General features: G+C 44.5%; 1 protein-coding gene across 1 annotated transcript in view; it reads right to left on the bottom strand.

The window, feature by feature from the left end:
* Nucleotides 1-5,997: 5,997 nt before the first annotated feature.
* The window catches only part of zc3h3 (zinc finger CCCH-type containing 3), a gene marked incomplete at its 5' end in the record, with an annotated part of 92,081 nt that continues 81,093 nt past the window's right edge, over nucleotides 5,998-16,985 (bottom strand). Inside the window, 3 exons of the mRNA XM_079245345.1 lie at nucleotides 5,998-6,525; nucleotides 8,054-8,199; nucleotides 8,269-8,432. Coding sequence (XP_079101471.1) covers nucleotides 6,494-6,525; nucleotides 8,054-8,199; nucleotides 8,269-8,432 — 342 coding nt within the window. The 3' untranslated portion in view covers nucleotides 5,998-6,493. The remainder of the gene's footprint in view (nucleotides 6,526-8,053; nucleotides 8,200-8,268; nucleotides 8,433-16,985) is intronic.

Raw genomic sequence — 16,985 nt, forward strand, 5'->3', positions numbered from 1 at the left:
CAAAAACCTTATTTATGAAGTCTGTGATCATTTTCCAACCTTATAATAAGGTGTCAACACTAAAAGCCACTGATATCGGTTCCTATCATCAGTATCAATATTTGGATCAATCTGCCCACTACTGATGCACAAAGCACCAGAGGAGCAGCCAAAAGCAACATGACAGTAACAACCAGTCCCATCTAAGCAAGCATGGATATGATGTGGATGTAGCCCAAAGTGACTGCTCAGGTGCATTAAAACAAACACACACACACACACACACACACACACACCTTTAGCCTGCTGGATGGAGGCTGAACCAGTTCAGTTTGTTTTGCAGCCTCACAGCTGTGTGTAAAGAGCTGCTCCTCGTGTCAAGCTGCAATCATGACGCCTCGGTAAAATATCGTGTTAATGATGTAAATATGACGCTTTGCACTCAAGCACACTGTCGCTTCCACACACAGTGTATTAATAGTTTTATTAGTGGAGGCAGGTGGTGTGCAGAGCGGTGGAGGAATTACTCCTCCCAGAAAGCAGCGAGGGCTTCTCAGCAAACAAAGGAACAGAGCAGCCATGAAAACATCAGCCTTCATGTACGACCTGACATATGACCTGCAGCTACCTGGCATATGACCTGCAGCTACCTGACGAGTTGCCTGCAGCTACCTGACATATGACCTGCAACTACCTGGCATATGACCTGCAGCTACCTGACATATGACCTGCAGCTACCTGGCATATGACCTGCAGCTACCTGACGAGTTGCCTGCAGCTACCTGACATATGACCTGCAACTACCTGGCATATGACCTGCAGCTACCTGACGAGTTGCCTGCAGCTACCTGACATATGACCTGCAACTACCTGGCATATGACCTGCAGTCGCCAGCAGCTACCCGCCAAGTCGCCTGCAGCTACCCGTCGAGTCGCCTGCAACTATCTGACGAGTTGCCTGCAGCTACCTGACGAGTCGCCTACAGCTATCTGACAAGTCGCCTACAGCTACCTGACGAGTCGTCTGCAGCTACCTGACGAGTCGTCTGCAGCTACCTGACGAGTCACCTGAAGCTACCTGACGAGTCACCTGAAGCTACCTGACGAGTCGCCTGCAGCTACCTGACAAGTCGCCTGCAGCTACCTGACGAGTCGCCAGCAGCTACCCGCCAAGTCGCCTGCAGCTACCCGTCGAGTCGCCTGCAGCTACATGACATATGACCTGCAGCTACCTGACGAATCACCTGCAGCTACCTGAGGAGTCGGCTGCAGCTACCTGAGGAGTCGGCTGCAGCTACCTGACATATGACCTGCAGCTACCTGGCATATGACCTGAAGCTACCTGACGAGTTGCCTGCAGCTACCTGACATATGACCTGCAACTACCTGGCATATGACCTGCAGTCGCCAGCAGCTACCCGCCGAGTCGCCTGCAGCTACCCGTCGAGTCGCCTGCAACTATCTGACGAGTCGCCTGCAGCTACCTGACGAGTTGCCTGCAGCTACCTGACGAGTCACCTGCAGCTACCTGACGAATCACCTGCAGCTACCTGACGAGTCGTCTGCAGCTACCTGACGAGTCGTCTGCAGCTACCTGACGAGTCGTCTGCAGCTACCTGACGAGTCACCTGAAGCTACCTGACGAGTCACCTGAAGCTACCTGACGAGTCGCCTGCAGCTACCTGACAAGTCGCCTGCAGCTACCTGACGAGTCGCCAGCAGCTACCCGCCAAGTCGCCTGCAGCTACCCGTCGAGTCGCCTGCAGCTACATGACATATGACCTGCAGCTACCTGACAAATCACCTGCAGCTACCTGACGAATCACCTGCAGCTACCTGAGGAGTCGGCTGCAGCTACCTGACGAGTCGGCTGCAGCTACCTGACGAGTCGCCTGCAGCTACCTGACGAGTCGCCTGCAGCTACCTGACATATGACCTGCAACTACCTGGCATATGACCTGCAGCTACCTGACGAGTTGCCTGCAGCTACCTGACATATGACCTGCAACTACCTGGCATATGACCTGCAGTCGCCAGCAGCTACCCGCCAAGTCGCCTGCAGCTACCCGTCGAGTCGCCTGCAACTATCTGACGAGTCGCCTGCAGCTACCTGACGAGTCGCCTACAGCTATCTGACAAGTCACCTGCAGCTACCTGACGAATCACCTGCAGCTACCTGACGAGTTGCCTGCAGCTACCTGACGAGTTGCCTGCAGCTACCTGACGAGTCGTCTGCAGCTACCTGACGAGTTGCCTGCAGCTACCTGACGAGTCGCATGCAGCTACTTGACATATGATCTGCAGCTACCTGACGAGTCGCCAGCAGCCACCTGACAAGTCACCTGCAGCCACCTGTCATATGACCTGCAGCTACCTGACAAATGACCTGCAGCTACCTGACGAGTCACCTGCAGCTACCTGACGAATCACCTGCAGCTACCTGACGAGTCACCTGCTGCTACCTGACGAGTCACCTGCAGCTACCTGACGAGTCACCTCCAGCCACCTGACGAGTCACCTGCAGCCACCTGGCATATGACCTGCAGCTACCTGACGAATCACCTGCAGCTACCTGAGGAGTCACCAGCAGCTACCTGACGAATCACCTGCTGCTACCTGACGAGTCACCTGCTGCTACCTGACGAGTCACCTGCTGCTACCTGACGAGTCACCTGCAGCTACCTGAGGAGTCACCTGCTGCTACCTGACGAGTCACCTGCAGCTACCTGACGAGTCACCTGCTGCTACCTGACGAGTCACCTGCTGCTACCTGACGAGTCACCTGCAGCTACTTGACGAGTCACCTGCTGCTACTTGACGAGTCACCTGCAGCTACCTGACGAGTCACCTGCAGCCACCTGACATGTCACCTGCTGAACTTTTACTATTACTGAACTTTATTCCTGTAAAACATCATCATATCAGCTAAAATCACAATACTGTGTATCTCCATATCACTGGCATTTCTTCATTTAAAGGTCTTTCTGTATGTACCTTCACACTGCAGATGTTTTATTGACCATTAGGGCTTCACCACCTGCAACATCTGACTCATCCTGAAGGAAGCTGGACATTAACCTGGAGACCACGTCACTAGTGGACGAAGCTAAAACAGCTGTGAAAACAGTCAGGATGGAATCAGATTTAATTCCATCCAGAAGATGGAAGCTTGTATCCAGATTTTTTCATCAGTCTGAGCAGAATGTGTCCTGGACCAGGAGGAGTCGTTTCTGAGGCATGCATCGTGATTTTGTAAATTATAGGAATTTATTTTAGTGGATGGAAGTGAAGCCAATTGCAGATTTACTCCCAAAAATATTCAGCTGCTGCTGGATCAACCAGCAACGTCTGGCGGTTGAAGGCTTAAGCAGAAGTTCCCAAACCTGCAGTTCCCCCTTCATCCACTAGGGGCTGTAAAACAGAGCAAATCCCCACAGACTCCCATGTTAAAAAGACCAACTTCACAGCAGAAATAAACACGTTTACAGCAGAAATAAACACGTTTACAGCAGAAATAAACACGTGTACAGCAGAAATAAACACGTGTACAGCGGAAATAAACACGTGTACAGCGGAAATAAACACGTGTACAGCGGAAATAAACACGTTTACAGCGGAAATAAACATGTTTACAGCAGAAATAAACATGTTTACAGCAGAAATAAACATGTTTACAGCAGGAATAAACACGTTTACAGCAGAAATAAACACATTTACAGCAGAAATAAACATGTTTACAGCAGAAATAAACATGTTTACAGCAGAAATAAACATGTTTACAGCAGAAATAAACATGTTTACAGCAGGAATAAACACGTTTACAGCAGAAATAAACACGTTTACAACAGGAATAAACACGTCTACAGCAGAAATAAACATGTTTACAACAGAAATAAACATGTTTACAGCAGGAATAAACACGTTTACAGCACAAATAAACATGTTTACAGCACAAATAAACATGTTTACAGCAGAAATAAACATGTTTACAGCAGAAATAAACATGTTTACAGCAGGAATAAACACGTTTACAGCATAAATAAACATATTTACAGCATAAATAAACATATTTACAGCAGAAATAAACATGTTTACAGCAGAAATAAACATGTTTACAGCAGAAATAAACATGTTTACAGCAGGAATAAATACGTTTACAGCAGGAATAAACACGTTTACAGCAGAAATAAACATGTTTACAGCAGAAATAAACATGTTTACAGCAGGAATAAACACGTTTACAGCAGAAATAAACATGTTTACAGCAGAAATAAACATGTTTACAGCACAAATAAACATGTTTACAGCACAAATAAACATGTTTACAGCAGAAATAAACATGTTTACAGAAGAAATAAACATGTTTACAGCCTGGTACAAAAATCCATTTTAGGTTTAATAGGTCAGGTTTACCTTCATTACAACTGTGGGGGGAGTTAATTTTTTTTCTAAAATCGCCCGTTTAAAAGTAAATTAATCTAGAAGTTTGGCATATTTAGGGGCGTGTCCTTTTGAGTGACAGATAGCCGATCTCCCGCTTCAAGTCAGAAGAACATACCGCGGTTTTTAGCCGGTTAACAACGTGACTTAGCTTTAGCCCGCTTACCTCAGTTAGCTGGTTAGCTCCTGTTATCTCCAGGTTAGCTCAGTTAGCTCTTAGCTACAGGCAGCTCAGAGTTCGCTCAATGTCAATCATCCACCATGACGCTCACAGACCCCCTCTCAGCTCCACCTCTTTGCCCATATTTGTATTTTCCGGGCAAAACGACCGGAATGCTGCTGCCAAGATGGTGATGGTAGGAACCGCCCACTGAGCTTCAATTCAGCTCTTCAGAAACCTACGGGTGACGTCATGGAGGCTCCGTCCATCTTTTTATATACCGTCTATGTGCTGGATACAGCTGGTTCAGAGAGAAACGTTTTACCCAGACAGTTTGTTCTTTTAAACACAAAGAAAAATTAAATAAATGAATCAGCGGCATCAATCTGAAAATGTTTTAACCTTTCATGGATCGCTGGAAAAAAATCAAGAACTTGTGGAAAGTAACATAAAATACAACAAAGTTTACTACTTTTACAGCTTTGAGTCAATTCAGTGGAGCTAAGCCCCCTTTTGCCCCCCCGTAACACAGGCCCTGCCTACTAACCTAATGGTTAGACAGAAGCTGCAGATCTCCATCCGGGATGTTTTCCTTCCTGTTATTTGGAAAAGTTTCACTGTGCAAACAGCAGCATCACAACTCACCGAAAGTCTGTTTTATTTTTCCATCTCAGCAGCGACGGGAAGAAGCTGTAAGGATCCACGTCCGGTGGTCTTCTAACAGCAGAACGCAGAAACTTCCAAGTAAAACAGGCAACAACATACCGTACGGTAACGTCGCTGAACAAAAGCAACTTTATTTATAGAACACTTTCACACAATAACAACCGGAACAAAGTGCAAGAATAAATAAAATGTAAAAAACACATAAAATAGTATTATCATCATTATAAATCATGCTTCACATCATGCTGTTTGTTGAACTTAATCCACATAATCTTAAATTAAACACAACGTTTCTGGGAAAGTTCATGTGAATAGCTGTAAAAAACACGTTTTCATTACAAAAGCTCAAAATAACGACTCCTTTTTAACGTCAGGATCCTTGTTTTGTCCTCTTTTAGCCAATCAGACCCCCGATCAGGACCCCCCAATCAGACCCCCGATCAGGACCCCCCAATCAGACCCCCGATCAGGACCCCCCAATCAGACCCCCAATCAGGACCCCCCGATCAGGACCCCCCCCAATCAGACCCCCGATCAGGACCCTGATCAGGACCCCAATCAGACCCCCGATCAGGACCCCTGATCAGGACCCCCAATCAGGACCCCCGATCAGGACCCCTGATCAGGACCCCCCAATCAGGACCCCCCGATCAGGACCCCCAATCAGGACCCCCGATCAGGACCCCCGATCAGGACCCCCGATCAGGACCCCCGCCATTTCATGACCTTTAAAGTCCAGACTGTGACGCATTAATTTGTGTCAGAATGGAGATTCGGTGTTGATGGAAGCGCGTGATGACTGTGTATGTTTGGCAGGAAGCTGCAACTTTAACACGCGAGGCAGAAGAGATTCCACGCGCACACACACACGCACATACACACACACGCACACACAGGTCCTGGTGAAGTCACCGTGCGCTCATGTGTCTCCAGTTCTGGCGTTTAAATGAGGACCACTGCTGCTTCTGTCACCACCTTCCCGATGAAAGCTGGCGGGTCATGTGACAACAGAAACACACACACACAGCTCATAAACACCGTCCCAGCAGCGGCGTGACGCAACACACAGACTCCAAACTTTCTCTTTATTTTTAATTTACACAAATCTCAGGAAAATATACAAACAAACTGGAACCATAAACACTTTTAAAATAGTTTTTTTCTCCTAAAAAAGAATAAACTTCCAGACCCTGAGAGACGGACGCAGCCAGGTGTCCTGACAAGCCGCCGTCCTGCAGCTCGCTGGTCTCACAGCCGAGGTTTGATCTGCAGCTTCTTCTCTGTGGAAGAAATGAAAACACAAACAGAAGTGTGCTTGTGCAGAACTGACTGATCTTCTGTGAGCTGATGAGTAAATGCAGGAGAGAGCGGGACGGCGGGGATGGATGAGGCAGACGGGAAGCTGGAGTGTGGCAGTGATGCATGATGTCGGAGCTAATTTATGCAAAGTGAAGAGGAGCTTGTTTGGCTGAGTTCCACCTTTAATGAGACTCTGGGCGGGACGGCGTGGCAGCGAGGGAACGCCGGCTCATTAGTAATACTTAGGAGCGCAGAGGAGGAGGCGCGAGCGAAGGATCGCAGATCCACAACGTTCCACATTTCCCCGGATGTAAAAGGATCATCTGAGCAGGAAAAGATGCTGCTCTGACTGCATCTTCACAGGACACAGAAACACGAGAATAAAACGTAAAAATGAGCGAAACGTCGGAGGATTTCTGCGATGTGCTTTGATGCCTTTCAGGGAGGAGGTCAGAGATTCTGCTTCTGTTCAACTAAACAGACACGATATTTCATGCTCCAACTCATCAACATGTTGAAAAAAAGCTGGAACAGGAGAAAGTCAACACTAAAAGAACCAGTTTGCAACCAGAAACAGGTGAGCGCCATGATTGGGTATAAAAGGAGCATTTCCAAAAGCAAGGACGGGTTTGGGGTTCACCAGTTTGTAAACTGGTTGCAGTTTAAGAATAATGTTTTTTAATGTGTTTGTGACAGTTTTCATGTATCAGCAGCCTGGTGATGTCTCCAGTTTCACTGGGATCGATGGAAAAGTGCAAACTTTAGAAGCAGCCATTTTTAGACTGTTTAAGGAAAACAGTCAACAAAGCCACAACGGACATCTGAAAGCAGCTTGATCTGCGACATCGGCTGGAACCACGACGAAGACCAGTACCAAACCTGACTGGTCTGGATTCATCTTCTTCCTCTGCTCTCAGCAAACAGCTGCAGTTCATTTGGAATATTTTCATTTGTGTTTCTGAGTTAAAAGTCTCATCGTCCAAACAAAACGGATGATCAAGATAAAGCCTGGAACTTCATCCCACCGACTGCAGCTCAGAGGATTAAAATCCGACTTCAGGAACATTTTTTCTCTTATTTTACTTCACCAGCAGATTTACTGTCAATGTTCCAACTAAATAAACAATAAACCTGAAACTAATGATCAAACTCAGGATGTAAACTGATAGATTTGTTTCTCAGTGTCTGCGGAGTTTCTGCTCTCAGCTTCTATCTGTAAAGTCTGTCAGCAGAGCTCCTGAGGCTCCGTCCAGCCCATAACCTCCATGCTGCTCCTCCGAGCACCACATCACCATCCACGTGCAGCTTCCCCGATGCCGCGGATGACAGAGCGACCCGCTGACATCTGTCGGAAATGTTTAGGATGCGAACTGCCAGCAGGAATCGGAAATGTTCTGTCACAAATTTCACTGCTTTCCAGCTGGAGACTGGAAACCAGTCAGGCACACATCAGGATCCACGATGCAGAACGCCGCCTCATCACGTGACTCTGAGCGGGGAAGTTCAAACCTTTGACTTGCGTTGTGTCGGCGGGCAGCGTGACCGGCGCGTCTGCCTCCTCTGGAGAGCTGGACAGCGAGATGAACGAGGGCAAAGCCAGAGACGACCTCGGAGACGTCCGAGCATCCTGCGGCAGGACGACAGACAGACGAGGCCTGGGGGAGAGGGAGGGTTAGTGTGGTGATACGGTGGCGGCCAGCGGCGCCGCGAGCCGCGTCGCTCACCTCTCCTGAGGCTCCCCGGTGCGAGCCTTCTTGGCCGGAGTGGCGGCGGCGTTGCTGGCGCTCCGCTTGACTCGCTGGCGATGCTGCAGCTTGCAGCGGGAACCTCGCGGGCAGGAGCCGGTCTTCGAGAAGTCTGGACACACCAGCGTGTGTTTCTTCTTACACTGGGGATTAAACACACACACACACACACACGCACCGTCAGCAGAAGATGACATGAAGAAAATGTGAATCCTGTGAGGTAGAAAACCTCCACCTGGGGACGACCACATGATGAAAACACAGAAGACTTCCGGTCTTCCTGGTCTTTCAGCAGAACCAACATGAACTGGTAAAGGGTTCGAGGCTTCTTCGGACACACCTGACCCGTTGAGACTCATCTGGTCTCTTCATCTGTTGCTTCTGTCAGGATGCTGCAGGACGACAGCAGCTCCAGGATGAACAACAGAAACATGTCAAACATCGTGACATTTTCCAACCCTGAAACACCAGATGTGGATCAACGGAGCTCATCGAGGGCGCCTGTGATTTCAGCCCGGTGTGTTAACGTGTGGAAACTCGTGAAACTGGCTGCGGGGCCGAAGTTCAGCTTGTATTGCTCTTTTGTCATCAGTGTTACATGTCTGTATGTCTGACCTTGGATGAGCTGGCTTGAACTTTGAATTTCCCCTCGGGGATGAATAAAGTATCTTTGATTTGACTTTGACTTTAAACATGGAGGCCAGTGCTGCTCGCGGTGTGAAACGGAGGAACACGGCCACACAGCGGGATAAAACTGCAGTCCCGTGTTTCATGTGTGCATCTGGGTTTTTATAAAAACCTGACAGAAGACGCCAAGTTTTACGTGACTGACCTCGAAATTTATGCTTCTCATTTGGACATCATGGTTTGTAGGGGTGGAAAATCAAATCGAAAAAATCGAATATCGGGATTTTTTGCAAAAACTTTTTTTTTTTCAAATAAAAATTATCCATGATAAATTTTAATTGTTTTTATCGATCATATTACTTGTCTTCCTGGATTATTTAGCAGCAGAATGATGGCCTGGCTGCTGGGTTGTTTTTTCCTTATTAAAAAAAAAAAGTTTTGTATGTTTTATTTTTGTTTTTAGTCGACAAAAATCATCAACATTGAAGGATCATGAAAATCGCAATTTTTAATCAAATCGACACCCAAACAAATCAGATTCGGGACGAAAGCACATCGTCCCAGCCCTAATGGTTAACGTTGATGGCTGAAAGGAAGACGGTGTTTATTAGGAGAACTCTTCATGAGCTTCGCCTCCTTTACTGACTGAATCTCACTACGAATGAGTGGAGTGGACCCGAGTGTCCGTCACCTCCTGCGGGACTGGTGTGACGGGACTGGGAGTGGTAAAAAATGAGGCCCACCCCGCCATTACACACTTCTTTTGTAGGTTAGGACTTTAAAGAGACTGTTTCTGTCACCCTATCTTTGAACGTACAAGCAGAGCGAGTGTGTCACAGTTAATGTCATTCTGGGGAGCGCTGTACATGCCAGCTTTCACATCCATGTTTGCAAGTGAGTGTGTATGAGAGTGTAATGCGGGTGTAAATTGGTAGCTTCATTCTCCACGAGATCCGATCCCTCCCACCTGTCAGAAAAGCTAATTATATTCACTCTGGAGTGCAGGCTGCAAGGAGTGTGTGTGTCTTCGGATGTGTGTGTGTGTGTGTGTGTGTGTGTGTGTGGTGGGTGAGGAGTGTGGGACTGGGAAGCAGATTGGTCCAGAAATAGAGTGTGTGTGTGTGTGTGTGTGAGTGGAGGCAGGAGAGATCGATTTTCCAGGAACATTGTGGACTCTTGGTCAACTCCCCCTGTGGAGCCCAGGGGCCCCATGTTGCTGCCATCAGAGCCTCCTCTCCCCACCCTAACACCCCCGGCGCTGCACCCACGGGTGCCAGGGCGGCCCAGGATCAACTCGCTGTCAACTGTTTCTCCGGATCATCTTAAAGGACTGCGGCTTTGAAACAACATTTCTCTAAAGGAGCTCGGTTTGCTGCAGGTGTCGCTTCAGACGTCACCGCTGGACCAATCAGAACCGGAACAAACTGACCTGTAGACGTGTCAAAAACAACGACTCGTCTGAGTAAAAAGTCGTCTTTACGGAACAAACTGACCTGTAGACGTGTCAAAAACAACGACTCGTCTGAGTAAAAAGTTGTCTTTACGGAACAAACTGACCTGCAGATTCGTCAAAAACAACGACTCGTCTGAGTAAAAAGTCGTCTTTACGGAACAAACTGACCTGTAGACGTGTCAAAAAAAACGACTCATCTGAGTAAAAAGCTGTCTTTACGGAACAAACTGACCTGCAGATTCGTCAAAAAAAACGACTCGTCTGAGTAAAAAGTCGTCTTTACGGAACAAACTGACCTGTAGACGTGTCAAAAAAAACGACTCATCTGAGTAAAAAGTTGTCTTTACGGAACAAACTGACCTGCAGATTCGTCAAAAAAAACGACTCGTCTGAGTAAAAAGTCGTCTTTACGGAAAAAAATGACCTGTAGATGTGTCAAAAACAACGACTCGTCTGAGTAAAAAGTCGTCTTTACGGAACAAACTGACCTGTAGATGTGTCAAAAAAAACGGCTCGTCTGAATAAAAAGTCGTCTTTACGGAACAAACTGACCTGTAGATGTGTAAAAAAAAAACGACTCGTCTCAGTAAAAAGTCGTCTTTACGGAACAAACTGACCTGTAGACATGCCAAAATAAACGACTGATCTGAGTAAAAAGTTGTCTTTACGGAACAAACTGACCTGCAGATTCGTCAAAAAAAACGACTCGTCTGAGTAAAAAGTCGTCTTTACGGAACAAACTGACCTGTAGACGTGTAAAAAGAAACGACTCGTCTGAGTAAAAAGTTGTCTTTACGGAACAAACTGACCTGCAGATTCGTCAAAAAAAACGACTCGTCTGAGTAAAAAGTCGTCTTTACGGAACAAACTGACCTGTAGACGTGTAAAAAGAAACGACTCGTCTGAGTAAAAAGTTGTCTTTACGGAACAAACTGACCTGCAGATTCGTCAAAAACAACGACTCGTCTGAGTTAAAAGTCGTCTTTACGGAACAAACTGACCTGCAGATTCGTCAAAAACAACGACTCGTCTGAGTAAAAAGTCGTCTTTACGGAACAAACTGACCTGTAGACGTGTCAAAAAAAACGACTCATCTGAGTAAAAAGTTGTCTTTACGGAACAAACTGACCTGTAGACGTGTCAAAAAAAACGACTCATCTGAGTAAAAAGTTGTCTTTACGGAACAAACTGACCTGCAGATTCGTCAAAAAAAACGACTCGTCTGAGTAAAAAGTCGTCTTTACGGAAAAAAATGACCTGTAGATGTGTCAAAAACAACGACTCGTCTGAGTAAAAAGTCGTCTTTACGGAACAAACAGACCTGTAGATGTGTCAAAAAAAACGGCTCGTCTGAGTAAAAAGTCGTCTTTACGGAACAAACTGACCTGTAGATGTGTAAAAAAAAAACGACTCGTCTCAGTAAAAAGTCGTCTTTACGGAACAAACTGACCTGTAGACGTGTCAAAAAAAACGACTCATCTGAGTAAAAAGTTGTCTTTACGGAACAAACTGACCTGCAGATTCGTCAAAAAAAACGACTCGTCTGAGTAAAAAGTCGTCTTTACGGAACAAACTGACCTGTAGACGTGTCAAAAAAAAACGACTCATCTGAGTAAAAAGTTGTCTTTACGGAACAAACTGACCTGCAGATTCGTCAAAAAAAACGACTCGTCTGAGTAAAAAGTCGTCTTTACGGAACAAACTGACCTGTAGACGTGTCAAAAAAAACGACTCGTCTGAGTAAAAAGTCGTCTTTACGGAACAAACTGACCTGTAGATGTGTAAAAAAAAAACGACTCGTCTCAGTAAAAAGTCGTCTTTACGGAACAAACTGACCTGTAGACGTGTCAAAAAAAACGACTCGTCTGAGTAAAAAGTCGTCTTTACGGAACAAACTGACCTGTAGATGTGTAAAACAAAACGACTCGTCTGAGTAAAAAGTCATCTTTACGGAACAAACTGACCTGTAGACGTGTAAAAAGAAACGACTTGTCTGAGTAAAAAGTTGTCTTTACGGAACAAACTGACCTGCAGATTCGTCAAAAAAAACGACTCGTCTGAGTAAAAAGTTGTCTTTACGGAACAAACTGACCTGTAGACGTGTAAAAAAAAACGGCTCGTCTGAGTAAAAAGTCGTCTTTACGGAACAAACTGACCTGTAGACGTGGCAAAAAAAAAAACGACTCGTATGAGTAAAAAGTTGTCTTTACAGAACAAACTGACCTGTAGACGTGTAAAAAGAAACGACTCGTCTGAGTAAAAAGTCGTCTTTACGGAACAAACTGACCTGTAGACGTAAAAAAAAAACGACTCGTCTGAGTAAAAAGTTGTCTTTACGGAACAAACTGACCTGCAGATTCGTCAAAAAAAAGGACTCGTCTGAGTAAAAAGTCGTCTTTACGGAACAAACTGACCTGTAGACATGTAAAAAAAAACGACTCGTCTGAGTAAAAAGTTGTCTTTACGGAACAAACTGACCTGCAGATTCGTCAAAAACAACGACTCGTCTGAGTAAAAAGTCGTCTTTACGGAACAAACTGACCTGTAGATGTGTAAAACAAAACGACTCGTCTGAGTAAAAAGTTGTCTTTACGGAACAAACTGACCTGTAGACGTGTAAAAAGAAACGACTCGTCTGAGTAAAAAGTTGTCTTTACGGAACAAACTGACCTGCAGATTCGTCAAAAAAAACGACTCGTCTGAGTAAAAAGTCGTCTTTACGGAACAAACTGACCTGTAGATGTGTCAAAAAAAACGGCTCATCTGAGTAAAAAGTTGTCCTTACGGAACAAACTGACCTGTAGACGTGTAAAAAAAAAACGGCTCGTCTGAGTAAAAAGTCGTCTTTACGGAACAAACTGACCTGTAGACGTGTCAAAAAAAAAAAGACTCGTCTGAGTAAAAAGTCGTCTTTACGGAACAAACTGACCTGTAGATGTGTAAAAAGAAACGACTCGTCTGAGTAAAAAGTCGTCTTTACGGAACAAACTGACCTGTAGACGTGTAAAAAGAAACGACTCGTCTGAGTAAAAAGTTGTCTTTACGGAACAAACTGACCTGCAGATTCGTCAAAAAAAAAGACTCGTCTGAGTAAAAAGTCGTCTTTACGGAACAAACTGACCTGTAGACGTGTAAAAAGAAACGACTCGTCTGAGTAAAAAGTCGTCTTTACGGAACAAACTGACCTGCAGATTCGTCAAAAAAAACGACTCGTCTGAGTATAAAGTTGTCTTTACGGAACAAACTGACCTGTAGACGTGTAAAAAAAAACGGCTCGTCTGAGTAAAAAGTTGTCTTTACGGAACAAACTGACCTGTAGATGTGTCAAAAAAAAACGGCTCGTCTGAGTAAAAAGTCGTCTTTACGGAAAAAAACTGACCTGTAGACGTGTAAAAAGAAACGACTCGTCTGAGTAAAAAGTTGTCTTTACGGAACAAACTGACCTGCAGATTCGTCAAAAAAAAACGACTCGTCTGAGTAAAAAGTTGTCTTTACGGAACAAACTGACCTGTAGACATGTAAAAAAAAACGACTCGTCTGAGTAAAAAGTTGTCTTTACGGAACAAACTGACCTGCAGATTCGTCAAAAAAAACGGCTCGTCTGAGTAAAAAGTCGTCCTTACGGAACAAACTGACCTGTAGACGTGTCAAAAAAAACGACTCATCTGAGTAAAAAGTTGTCTTTACGGAACAAACTGACCTGCAGATTCGTCAAAAAAAACGACTCGTCTGAGTAAAAAGTTGTCTTTACGGAACAAACTGACCTGTAGACGTGTAAAAAAAAACGGCTCGTCTGAGTAAAAAGTCGTCTTTACGGAACAAACTGACCTGTAGACGTGTCAAAAAAAAACCCGACTCATCTGAGTAAAAAGTTGTCTTTACGGAACAAACTGACCTGTAGACGTGTAAAAAGAAACGACTCGTCTGAGTAAAAAGTCGTCTTTACGGAACAAACTGACCTGTAGACATGTAAAAAAAAAACGACTCGTCTGAGTAAAAAGTTGTCTTTACGGAACAAACTGACCTGCAGATTCGTCAAAAAAAAGGACTCGTCTGAGCAAAAAGTCGTCTTTACGGAACAAACTGACCTGTAGACGTAAAAAAAAACGACTCGTCTGAGTAAAAAGTTGTCTTTACGGAACAAACTGACCTGCAGATTCGTCAAAAAAACGACTCGTCTGAGTAAAAAGTCGTCTTTACGGAACAAACTGACCTGTAGATGTGTAAAACAAAACGACTCGTCTGAGTAAAAAGTTGTCTTTACGGAACAAACTGACCTGTAGACGTGTAAAAAAAAACGACTCGTCTGAGTAAAAAGTTGTCTTTACGGAACAAACTGACCTGCAGATTCGTCAAAAAAACGACTCGTCTGAGTAAAAAGTCGTCTTTACGGAACAAACTGACCTGTAGATGTGTAAAACAAAACGACTCGTCTGAGTAAAAAGTTGTCTTTACGGAACAAACTGACCTGTAGACGTGTAAAAAAAAACGGCTCGTCTGAGTAAAAAGTCGTCTTTACGGAACAAACTGACCTGTAGACGTGTCAAAAAAAAACCCGACTCATCTGAGTAAAAAGTTGTCTTTACGGAACAAACTGACCTGTAGACGTGTAAAAAGAAACGACTCGTCTGAGTAAAAAGTCGTCTTTACGGAACAAACTGACCTGTAGACATGTAAAAAAAAAACGACTCGTCTGAGTAAAAAGTTGTCTTTACGGAACAAACTGACCTGCAGATTCGTCAAAAAAAAGGACTCGTCTGAGCAAAAAGTCGTCTTTACGGAACAAACTGACCTGTAGACGTAAAAAAAAACGACTCGTCTGAGTAAAAAGTTGTCTTTACGGAACAAACTGACCTGCAGATTCGTCAAAAAAACGACTCGTCTGAGTAAAAAGTTGTCTTTACGGAACAAACTGACCTGTAGATGTGTAAAACAAAACGACTCGTCTGAGTAAAAAGTTGTCTTTACGGAACAAACTGACCTGTAGACGTGTAAAAAGAAACGACTCGTCTGAGTAAAAAGTTGTCTTTACGGAACAAACTGACCTGCAGATTCGTCAAAAAAAACGACTCGTCTGAGTAAAAAGTCGTCTTTACGGAACAAACTGACCTGTAGACGTGTCAAAAAAAAACGACTCATCTGAGTAAAAAGTTGTCTTTACGGAACAAACTGACCTGCAGATTCGTCAAAAAAAACGACTCGTCTGAGTAAAAAGTCGTCTTTACGGAACAAACTGACCTGTAGATGTGTCAAAAAAAACGGCTCGTCTGAGTAAAAAGTCATCCTTACGGAACAAACTGACCTGTAGACGTGTCAAAAAAAAAAAAAGAGTCGTCTGAGTAAAAAGTTGTCTTTACGGAACAAACTGACCTGCAGATTCGTCAAAAAAAACGACTCGTCTGAGTAAAAAGTCGTCTTTACGGAACAAACTGACCTGTAGACATGTAAAAAAAAAAACGACTCGTCTGAGTAAAAAGTTGTCTTCACGGAACAAACTGACCTGCAGATTCGTCAAAAAAAACGACTCGTCTGAGTAAAAAGTCGTCTTTACGGAACAAACTGACCTGCAGATTTGTCAAAAAAAACGACTCGTCTGAGTAAAAAGTTGTCTTTACGGAACAAACTGACCTGCAGATTCTTCAAAAAAAACGGCTCGTCTCAGTAAAAAGTCGTCTTTACGGAACAAACTGACCTGTAGACATGTAAAAAAAAAACGACTCGTCTGAGTAAAAAGTCGTCTTTACGGAACAAACTGACCTGTAGACGTGTAAAAAAAAAACGACTCGTCTGAATAAAAAGTTGTCTTTACGGAACAAACTGACCTGTAGACGTGTAAAAAAAAACGACTCGTCTGAGTAAAAAGTCGTCTTTACGGAACAAACTGACCTGCAGATTCGTCAAAAAAAACGACTCGTCTGAGTAAAAAGTCGTCTTTACGGAACAAACTGACCTGCAGATTTGTCAAAAAAAACGACTCGTCTGAGTAAAAAGTTGTCTTTACGGAACAAACTGACCTGCAGATTCTTCAAAAAAAACGACTCGTCTGAGTAAAAAGTCGTCTTTACGGAACAAACTGACCTGTAGACATGTAAAAAAAAAACGACTCGTCTGAGTAAAAAGTCGTCTTTACGGAACAAACTGACCTGTAGACGTGTCAAAAAAAACGACTCGTCTGAGTAAAAAGTTGTCTTTACGGAACAAACTGACCTGTAGACGTGTCAAAAAAAAACGACTCGTCTGAGTAAAAAGTTGTCTTCACGGAACAAACTGACCTGCAGATTCGTCAAAAAAAACGACTCGTCTGAGTAAAAAGTCGTCTTTACGGAACAAACTGACCTGCAGATTTGTCCAAAAAAAACGACTCGTCTGAGTAAAAAGTCGTCTTTACGGAACAAACTGACCTGCAGATTTGTCAAAAAAAACGACTCGTCTGAGTAAAAAGTCGTCTTTACGGAACAAACTGACCTGCAGATTTGTCAAAAAAAACGACTCGTCTGAGCAAAAACTCACAAATCCAAACATGAAAATGGAATAATTTGGAGCTTATTCCAGCGAGATGTGATCTGGTTTTCTCAGGCCATGTTCGCCCTGCTGATGCTGGTCGGCTTTAAACGGA

Source organism: Telmatherina bonti, assembly GCF_933228915.1.
Source record: "Telmatherina bonti genome assembly, chromosome: 8".
NCBI lineage: Eukaryota > Metazoa > Chordata > Actinopteri > Atheriniformes > Telmatherinidae > Telmatherina > Telmatherina bonti.